This window comes from Lupinus angustifolius, unplaced genomic scaffold (assembly GCF_001865875.1).
Source record: "Lupinus angustifolius cultivar Tanjil unplaced genomic scaffold, LupAngTanjil_v1.0 Scaffold_10_102, whole genome shotgun sequence".
Classification (NCBI taxonomy): Eukaryota; Viridiplantae; Streptophyta; class Magnoliopsida; order Fabales; family Fabaceae; genus Lupinus; species Lupinus angustifolius.
The window spans coordinates 2,159-13,788 of NW_017718412.1; the positions used below are offsets into that span (position 1 = coordinate 2,159).

Sequence of the window (11,630 nt, forward strand, 5' to 3'; positions counted from 1 at the left end):
AATGTTCACAAAAGTCTACCTTCCCGACTTGTTGACCGCATAGTAATCCTTGTTTGGCCAACTCGGCTAGACCTCTTTCATTGACATGACTCATTCTTAGATGTCATAGTTTGATGACATCAGAATCAGATGTTGAGGAGACAACAACAACACTCGTGATTGTGTTTCCTTGTAATATATAGAGACTATTCTCTTTCTTTCCTTTCATTATGACCATAGTGCCTTTAGATATTCTTATAGCTCCACCTTCATCTTTATAGCTATAACCTTTTGAATCTAGTGTTCCCAAGGAAATCAGATTTTTCTTCAATTCTGGAACATGCCTTACATCTGTCAACATACTTACAATTCCGTCAAACATCTTGATTCTAATTGTGCCGATGCCAATGACCTTGCAGTGAGCATTATTTCCCAAAAGGACCTTGTCCTCATCTAAGGGTTGGTAAGTGGAAAACCAATCCTTAATGGGACACATGTGATATGAGCATCCAGAATCAAGTATCCATTCATCTTTGGAGTCGTTATCTGAGACTATTAGTGCATCTGCACTATCATAGTCATATGCTACAGCTGCATCTCCATATTTATAAATCTTTTCCTTGCCTTTGCGCTCTAGACAATTCTTTCTTATATGCCCCTCCTTGTGACAATGAAAGCATTTATACTTTCTAGGTTTTGTTTTAGACTAGGACCTAGATTTCCCTCTATCACCAAATTGATTTCGCCTCTCTGTTCTTCCTCTAGCAAAAAAACTATCACCTGAGCCTTCAGATCTCAAATTTGATACTCTTTTCTTCAATTCTTTCGAGTGCAACGCTACCTTGACTTCGTCCAAGGTCAGATCTTCTCGACCATACATCATGGTGTCGATGAAGTGCTCATAAGAACTTGGAAGGGAACATAGTAGAAGAATTGCTTGGTCTTCATCTTCAATTTTAACATCAATATTCTTTAGATCAAGAATAATTTTGTTAAAATCATCCAGATGATCTTTTATGGGCTTTCCTTCCTGCATTTGAAGAGTATATATTCTTTTCTTCAAATACAGCATGTTGGTGAGTGACTTTGTCATGTACAAGCTTTCCAGCTTCATCCATAATGAAGCAGTTGTGGTTTCATCTGACACTTCTCGTAGAACTTCATCTCCCAAGCACAACAAAATTGCACTATGTGCTTTTTCCAAGTTTTCATCCTTCTCGTCCTCGGTCAAACTTTCTGGTAACTTGTTTCTACCTTCCAAGGCTTTTCCCAATCCTTGATGAACTATTAGAGCTTTCATCTTCAATCGCTAGAGGTTGAAATCACTTTCTCCATTAAATTTCTCCAAATCAAATTTAGCACTCGTCATGATAACCGTATACCAGAACAATATCGTAGTTGGTGAACATACACCAGGAAAGTTCCCAGGAAAGAGAGGTGGGTCTTAAAAGACACGCTTAAATACCAGGTCTTTCCTAAGACAGAACTTTCCTAGACATGCACTTTCACACTATTATATCGTCCCATTAACAAGAATAATTCTTTTCTGATGTGTAAGATCAGACAATACTACAAACACATATCATACTAAGAATTTTCTTTTAGATCGTATGGCTTAGTATGCAAGAGCTCTACGAGCTCTAATACCAGTTTGTTGGAGCGGAAGACCCATTGAGAAAATATAATAGAGTAAATGACACTGAGAATTTAATGTGGTTCGGAAATTTGCCTACGTCCACAGCTGAAGAGCAACAAGGATTATTCAATTATGATAAAAGAGAACTACAAGTGTTTCACTCACTTCCCAAAATCCAAGTACACCCAATTTTACTCTCACTCAAATATTCCTCACACAATTAGAACAAGAGAACAAGAAGAGAGAATATGCACTAAGCTAAGTATTTGGTGTGTCTTACAATGGCATGAATCACTCATATTTATAGCCGAAGCTCTTGAAAATTATGTGGCCAAAGGAAAAGAGCGTTAATGTTGGTTTCACCATAGCCAATTCTTTTTACTTGGCTAGAAATTTTCCCTTTCTTCAAGATGATCTTTAGCCACTTCTTTTTTGTTTGGCTCAAGAAAATATTTTCATCATCTTATTCTTTTAGCCAATAATCAATAGAGTGACATAATAGGATTTGGGCATTGTATGATTAAGAAAAATTCAAAAATGTGACTAACACAATCTTATTAACATGCAGGAACCACTAAATATCACAAGGTTTAGTGTTTAATAATGAGTGCGAAATGTCAAAAAAAGGGTGTTTTGCTAATAACAAAATCATGAGTTTTTTTGTGTGTAAAATTCATGTCTCCTCTATGATTTTTAGAGTCTCCCACGTATAAAGCAAAGGAAACATTTGAACTGATAAATTAGCCTCCTATGATATCTCTTGGCAAGCTTATGATTGGTGGGATATTATTCCCAAATTCATTCTTGTTGAATTCAATAGAAATAGGATTGTCGATTAAAAAATGTGGAAGTCATTGTCTTTCTTTGTAACCATTTCTTATTTTTAATATAATTGTTAAGTGCCATTTTGTGAATAAAATGAATATGATTTTGGGGCACTTAGTGTATAGTCATGAAGTAAATTGTGTACAACTTTCAAGAACTTAGCTTAATTTTGTCTTGTTTAAGGATTTACATGTGTTTACGTCATCTGCAAAATAAGAAGCATGAAAAAGAGGAGAAAATGGATAAGTTTGGGGTCTTTAAACACTATGTCTCTCGCTCAAGTGAGAGGTGAAGAAGAAAAGAGCTTGCTGCTCTGCCTGGCTCTCGCCCAAGCTAGAGCACCTCGCTCAAGCGAAAAAGACAGGTTCAAAACTTTGATTCTCTCGCTCGAGCGAGAGATCTATCACTCAAGCGAGAGATCTGTCGCTCAAACTAGAAGATTTTTAAATGCTGAAATTTGCTCTCTCGCTGGAGCGAGAGACCAGAAGTCTGGAACAAATAAAGGCGGTTACGAAAAGCAAAAGGGGATTATCCAACCATTTTCCAAGCTTTTTCACACGATTTTTGAGAGAGAAACACTAGAGAGGAAGAGAGAGAAGTCGTGGGAACGACTTTAGATCCAAAATTTCTTGTATTTCTCATGATCAGAGTGTTGTAATGGTAAGGATGAGTGGCTAGTTCTTCGTTATTGGGATTTGAAATGTAATCTTCTTACCTTGTACTCCTGGATTCAATTCTCATGTAATTGTTATTTGATTTTGGGAAGTTTATCTCGTTCTTAACCATGAGTTTAATTAGCTACTGAATTCTTGTTCTTGGGTTCAAGTTTAATTGGAAAGTTAAATTTGACACCTGATTTGGATTATCTTCCTTCATACATCATTATTTCAGGAATGGATAATGATGTATGAATTGTTTTTACATTGTTTTTAATGCTAGTTAATCAGTCAATTAGCCAATGAATTAGTAATTGAGTGATTATCTAAGGATTTTACACTCAAGGAATTAATGTAAATGAATTGCCGAAAATGTGCATCAGAATCAGTAACTTCACAAGTTGCTCGGAATTGAATCTATGAATGTCAAAAGGGAAAGATGATGAATTTCGAACTTTTAAATTCACTGTTAACCTTTTATTTTAATTTAATATTGTTACAAAACTATTATCAAATTATTAAACAAATTTGTGTAAATAGTTGCCCAACTAATTCTTGTAGGAATTAATGTAAACCCACTCTGCTCCTTGAGGACGATATCCCGGTACTTTACCGGATTTTACTAATTGGACGATACGGTGCACTTATCGTTCCATAAAATATCTAACAATAATCGGGTATGTTTACACCTTTCCTTAAAAAATAAAATAAAATCACGAGTTTAATTAATTATATATCCATACAGGATTCTGTTGGGATATGAAATCACATTTACTGTTTAAATTAAATGATATTGCAATGTAGCAATAAGTATCAAAGTAGACCCGGTGAAAATAGATATATAAACTAAGCAGCGAAATAGAAATAAATGTGTGCAAAGTAAAGAAAAATGAATATCAAATTTTAGTGCGAAAAACTCTTAAATGCCAAGGGAAAAACCCAGGATAATCTCTGAAAAATATTCCACTATATGTAGGATAATTACAATATTTCCACACTCTTCTCATACTAGAGTTACAAATATAGTGTTTTCGAGCGAGACCCTCCTATTCAAATACTACAACATGTTGTACCTGAAAATAAAATAGATAAAACTCAAAATTAACCCACTATATTTTTCATACACTCTACACTTTTTAGGATTTACTCCCTATATGTTTACTTATTAAGCTCTAACTTGGTGCTTCATGTTCTCTCCATTTCATTAAGTGAAGATGAATGTTTCTAAGAATATGTGCAGTGTGAAAACACTGCCTTGTTTTCTATTGGCCTATATCTATATAGACATACATTGTCCAAGACTTTCTCTCATGAAATGAATGCCTTGTTTCATGGCATTTAACTTTTCAAATGGCTGGACCCCATAACTCTCCCCCTCTAATGGATGAGAAAAATTTGGAACATTCATCAAGTACCCAAGCTAATAGACTTGGGAAAAATTGAAGCTTTTTACGTGCAATTTGCTAAATACGCAAAGAATAAATCAATAAAATAATTTACTTTATCTTATATATATATAATTTCAATAAACTATTGAGACATAATATTTTGACTAGATACAAAAAAAATACGAATCAAGAATGGCTTATATCCCCAATCTTAATTCAGCCCTCATGATGCGACTTCAGCTAATTAATCTTCCTGGAATCTTGAGAAATCAGGCTCTGTTGGCTTGAACATCTTGGGCATCTTTAAATTGCTTTCAGCTATAGTTACTTTTCTAAATGCTCCCTTTTTAGTGTTTGCTGCAAATTTTGAAGCTAAAACTGTAGCCCCAAGATTTTGGATATGGCTTGAAATTTCTTCCACACCAATTTCTTCATAATCTTCTTGATCCATCATATTTGTATAGACATTCTCCTTTTCTAACAACTCCATTGCCAATTGTCTCTTACGGTAACGTCTCCATGCAGCTTGTATGAAACAAGCACCCCAAGCCCTCCATTGATGAGAATAATACCTAAAAGCATGTTGAAGTTTCTTACTATGGAGTCGCTTAAATTGGCTAGCCACAAATTTAAGGTCTTCAGCTCTAAGTGCAAATGCTTCAAGTTCAGTGAGGGTCTTAACGGTTCTAGTTGATGATGGAAGGTTAAGACTAGAGGTAGCCATCAAAGCCCATGTAAGTAATTCTTCACCACAAAAGTCACCAGGTTTTAGGGTTATGGAGTTGAAGAATCCTGATCTTCCACCATCTGTTGTGGAACTTTCTACTTGTCCTCTAATTATGAAAAGCATTTCTTTTACTGGATCTCCTTCTCTGACGATGTATGTATCCTTTACATTTAATGATGAAACAAGGCGTTCACATATTGCATCTAGGAGCTGGTCATCCATTTGACCAAAATATGGTACCTGTAATACATGAATGAATTCATGTTCATGTTATGTATTCAGTTGAGTGTTGGTGCGTTTTTTTTTAAAGAGAAATGTAATATGTTTAGTTTATGATACTATTATCAAATTATCTTAAAAATTGAATGAGTAAATGGAATATGGTACAAGTTTGGACCTCTTTATCTCCAATGATAACATAAACTTTTTAATATGTGAACGTTAACCATTTGATGTGGGTTCAATATTTGAAATTGATTGTAGTCGCGATTGCGGTTACAATTACGATTACTATAATTGAGGTCGTCGTAAAGCAGATTATGATTGTTGTATAAATATTTATGTGATTAAAATAATATTTTTTAATTTGATGTGGGGTTGCCTTGTTTTTTAGTGTAGCCATATTATTGTGATTCGGTATCGTACCATAATTATAATTATGATATGATGTGGTTACGACAATCAATACAACAGCGATATTGCACCCATGTCACATGATTGAGGTTCTTAATTTTAATCATATTATGTCCTATAGTACCAATATGTTAAGCTAAGTATATCAGTTTAACTAGTAACCATGAACCTACCCGACGAACAATGTCAAGACAGAGATGCCTCTGAATCTGGCGTCGAAGATCCAGAGGCAAAGAGCGCAAAATAGCTTCTTCGTCCACACCTCTAGTGGCAAGCCATTTATATTGAACAAACCGGCGAACACGTTCCTGAAGTTCAGGTGGAAGTTGACGGTGATTCATCCACTCTTCTGTGTCTTTTTGCTTTAGCCTCCACTCTTCCAGTCTTGCAGTTGAAGATTGCAGATAATTCTGAAACAAAAAAAAAGTATCTCATGAGAATAGACAAGAAAAAAATAGTAGTATTAGTAACATTGTTAAACTTGTTTAAGGGTATAAACCAGTGTTTTAAATTGTGACACAAATACAAATATAGTCATGTTTATGGTTAATGCAATTGTGGTCCACAGTATGGTGGATTGTGGCTGCACGATATGAATTATTTTGTGATAAAAATTGAATTTAATGCGGTACAAATGTAGTCCGATGTGATTACACTACAATCCAATGCGATCATATTATTGTAATTCGATTTCACGCCACAATTATGATATGATGTGTTTGCAATAGTCTTCACAATCACAATATTGTAGTTACATTACATGATGTGTCCGCAATTAAAATAACTTATATAAAACATACCGCCATCAATGCTGTCACAATCATATAATTTTAATTTATGCATCAGGATGATGAAAAGAATAATTGGATTTTATTTAACACAAATTTGTAACAATGCTGTCATAATCATATAATTTTAATTTATGCATCACGATGATGAGAAGAATAATTGGATTTTGTATATCACAAATTTTTACCAAAAAAGGTATAGAAACATACCTGCATGTTACCAATGAGATGGGCAAACAGAATTAGACCCGAGATGCAGATGAAACTTGAAAACAACGTTTCACCACTGTAAGTACTCGTCTGAAGATTTTGTCCATATGAACTGCAACATCATAGTAGGGTCTAAAACATCAATGTTGAATGTAGAGTAGACTCGAAATTCTTTCTAACAACTATAAGACAAAGTATTGTATTTTGGGTTGTAAATATGGTTATGGAGATCCTTAGAAACTGGCATCTCACTACTGACACCACTTTGGTGCAATAATCTTTTCACTCAAAACTTTTAATATACCATCTTAAAAATGGAGATTTGTTATTACTGGGCTAATGATAATAAAACTTTTAATGATAATAAAACATAAAGAGTAATAATAATAAAAGTTTAAAATATTTAATTGACATTATATTTTTATTGGTATAATGGGATAGTATATAAGACATGATTTAAAATAATAAATCACTGTTCTTATCATAAATAGAGTCAATGTTTTACAACACTTTTCTATAATTATTTTTTCTGTTTTTGTTTCAACTTTATTGCTACACACATAGTGTATGATATACTTTATAAAAAACATATAATTGTTCTAAACTTTAAGCTACAAATCTGATAATTGTTGCACAGTGGTGTATGAAAAACATTTCCCTTATAGATAGGTAGTTAAAACTAATTTGGCAAAACTAAATTGAGTAAATACCTCAGATTTTTTAAACCCCACCAAAGACAGTAAAAATATTTTTGGAAGAATCTCGATGAAGAGACATGATCAGTGAAAGCATCAGCGAACATTCCAAACTGAAATTTGTTTTTATCATTGAGAGCATCACAATCGGTGAGAACTCTAGTGCGTCTGAACCAAGCTTCGCGTTCACGATCCCCCAAGATAGCACAATCAAGAAACTTAGGATTGCAAGATGGAGAGTGAGTTTTATTCATCTCTTTCTTACATGTTATTCTCCAGCACTCGTACTGGCGCTGAATTGATGTCACATACCATGAAGCACCTAAAACCTGCACTGACATCACAATATTTGGAACACAAGTTATCAACAAATTACAACTATGTACGACAAGTTTTTTTAACATTGCAATTACAAAGTTGTTCAAGATTATATTAAATATATGTTAAAAGTAGGCATAAATTAAAACAGAAGTTTTTTCGGTAAGATTTAAATCATTCATCAAATTGGTTTGAATAGAGATCACCAAATTTTTTTTGTTTGTATCTTATATCAAATAATATAATTCTGCTTTTTTTATCCTTCTATTTAATTAAATAAATGGTACATTTTAATAAGTCAGGAACACTAGTGGTCTTCATTCATTTGATTGGGATATTTCAAGAATGTTAATTTAGTTTTTGACTTTACAAATGGTCAATCAATTTGATCAATAGTAAAATATAATGATCAAATTGATCGATAATATGGAAAGTCAGAGAACAAATTGATATTATTGTTAATCTTTGGAAACTGATAAAAACGATTGTAATATAAATTCATGTAAATGTATACTTTTCAATTGATTAAAAAAATTACATGACTCGCTAACATGTAGAAACCAAGATTGTACAATGCTCCTGCCAAGGCAGTTTTTGCTATGAGCCCGCTAGTCTTTAAGATTCGCCGTTGTAGGGGGAAAATCTGAAACAACCGAGGAATATATTGGCTGAGAACAATCAGAGACAGGGTGTGATTTACATGAGCTGCCGTTGAATTTTTCAGCGCAGGAATCACGAACCAAACCACAATCTGCAATTTCATAAATGAAAGAAGAAGAAAATAAGCAATTTGAAGAGCCCATGAATCCTCTATTTCAATGCACTTGTATAATGACCAATAAAATTATAGAGTATCCGAAAACAATGTTACACTACCATTGGTATTATAAGATACTATATGGTGACCCTGATGATTATTCATTCAACCAAAATTTAAAACTAATGTTTAGTTTGCAGTAATTGTAATTACTTTTATTGTGGCCATTATGAAGCAATTTATGGTTATAGCCATTGCAATATGAATTTGTTTGTAACTAAAAAATACAGTCGTATATACTGTTCAATGTGATTCTTTTGCAACCCAACATCCTCACACCATTGTGATTCAATGTCCCTCCCTAATTGAAATGTGATGCAATTGTGTGATTACCACATTAATATTTGGACCCCATTGGTATGCAGTTTAAAACAATATGAATTAAAACCTTAGCTAAGATGGCATGAACCATGGGTAAAACATACTTGGGGTAGAGGAAGGGTTGCAAGGAGATCAATGATGAAATCTGACTTGAGGTAACGAGTAGCGATTTGGTGAGGATCAGTGATAAGTTCTTTGCGTCCATAAACCCGAGATTTCGGGTTCACGTAAGCCGTGCGAAATTTGAGCACCATATGGAAGAGAAAAAAGAGGTCAGCCACAGTACGAGAAAATGTAACAAAGACACCAAGGACAATATCGGTTTGCATGCAAGCTTTGTCGCCTGTAATAGGAAAATAGAAATAAAGAGGGTCCAAAAACAAAGCAAAAAGGCATGCATAGAGGAATGTGCGGTTCCATTTGGCAATGAATTTGGACCTAGGGTCAAGAATTTGGTACCACCATGGAACTTTCTTACGTAGAGAGAAGGATTTTGGGAATGGTCGGAAGCGAGATGAAACTGCGAATCGTTGGAATTCGCTGTTCATCTTTGTGTTTGTTCTTTTATCTTCTTCTTCTCTTGGTTATTATGTTATGGTGACCGAGGTAGGTGGAATGTGACAAATGGGTTTTTTGATAGAGAAACTAGTGATTCCAAAAATTGTGGAGGGGAAGAATGGGATTGAAGGTTTCTTGTGAATTATTATAGAGGGGATGTTAATAAAAGGAAATAGTACTTACTAAAACTAAATTTACTGTTAATAAAAGGAAATAGTACTTACTAAAACTAAATTTACTGTTAATAAAAAATTCATAAAAAAAAAATCTTTATTTACTGATAAAATAATAAATTCTTACAAAACAAGTTCGATAATTTGATTTACTAATTTAATTCTTTATGGTATGGCTATTAATTTATTTTCACTTTATTTATGACTAGTGTGTTGATAAATACTCTCGTGTTTGTTAACCTGTTTTCTTATTGTTTGTAATGTATATCATATATATTATAAATGTCAAATATAATAATTTGTGTTATATATTGCAAATTGTAGATGAATATGTTGGATTTGGATAATTGTCTAATTTTATTATTTTAAAATTGAACATTCAAATAATTAAATCAATTGTAATTATTTTTGTAATTGAAATATATAATTAGGACGTAATCATTAAAATAAACTTAACATGTTTATAACGTAATATGTGAGGTAGCCGCCAAATTGTTTATCAACTACATTCTTATTTTTTGTAATAATGATTGTACAAATTAATAGATATGATAAATGGAGTAATGATTTTTCTTTGATATGATAAAATTGAGAAACAATTATATTTTTAGTGTGTTATTATTGAAGTCGTCATATCCCATTATAGGAAACATCAATACTTTTGTATTTTTGGGAGAAAATATAAGAAATAAATTGTTCTATTGTGATGATTTTTTTTTATAGTAAATACTAAATAAGCAATATACATTATTTATAGATGAATTATACAAAAGTAGTAAGAGAAGATAAAGAAGAAAATAATAATCTTGAATCAATGATGTTGGCTATGAAATTAATGGTTACACCATTATTGATATTACACCTTATGAAGAAACAACTTTTTGACTGAAAAATAAATAGGACTCTTAAAGACAATACAGAAAATGATGTGTCGAACTTGTTATCATAATAGACGTGTAGTTATTGATAATCATTGAGTTATTCCTTATAATCATTGGTTGTTGTTAAAGTATAACTGTCACATAAATGTTGAGATATATATTAACATCAAAAACATAAACTCAACACAATAAAATATCTTTAAAAATAATATTCTTTGTGAAATCACCCTCCTCCCCTAGCTTGAATTGCTCATTCTCTAATAAGAATATTCGTGGTAGCTTTTGAAACCCCTCTTGATAAAGTAACACTTCATGTCCAAAGACATATTTAGGAAGATAAATCCTTACATTGTGAATGGTCTATCAATTTTTGGAACCCCGCATTCCCATTTTTGGAATTGAGTGTACAACTTACATGTTATAAATGTTAACATAATAACATTTAGTTAAATATATTCGGCCTAGTAATTCGCCAATCTTATTTCTTTTTAAATTACGCATTTAAATAATTTAATCACTTGCAATTAGTTTTATAGGTGAAATGTATAATTCAGGCATAACTTAATATGTGAGGTCATGTTTAAACCAAATGTTTATTAACTGTCTTCTTATTTTTAGTAATTATTGCACAAATTAGAAGATATCATTTATTTACTGATGATTTTTCATTTATAGGATCAAATTGAGAAAAATTTGGGAGGACATATGTAATTAAAATCATCAATAATGTAGTGGAATAGTTGTGAGAGATAAAGTAATATGTAATATGTGAAAGAAGACAATGTGCTTCTTTTTTAATTTTCAAGTAACAATTTCAATGTATGATAATTTAATTCTAAGAAGAAGGAATTAAAGCAATCAGTGAAGAATTTTTTGACCAATGATAATAAGATAGGGAAACATTTAGTTGATATTTATAAGGAAATATAATTAGAATGTGCAGATTGTGAAATAGAGTTGATTACATCAAGTATTTGATATGTTCAATACTGACATATATATGATTTATGATAAAAGTTGTTAAA

General features: G+C 32.3%; 1 protein-coding gene across 1 annotated transcript; it reads right to left on the bottom strand.

Moving 5' to 3' along the window:
- Positions 1-4,585: 4,585 nt before the first annotated feature.
- Positions 4,586-9,685, bottom strand: LOC109337766 (probable cyclic nucleotide-gated ion channel 16). The gene is made up of 6 exons (XM_019574812.1): positions 9,098-9,685; positions 8,394-8,606; positions 7,553-7,866; positions 6,843-6,954; positions 6,018-6,254; positions 4,586-5,451 (listed from the first exon to the last, which is right to left on the bottom strand). Exons 1-6 carry the CDS (start codon positions 9,539-9,541, stop codon positions 4,729-4,731), a joined length of 2,043 nt encoding a protein of 680 aa, XP_019430357.1. The 5' UTR covers positions 9,542-9,685; the 3' UTR covers positions 4,586-4,728.
- Between the last annotated feature and the right edge of the window lie 1,945 nt (positions 9,686-11,630).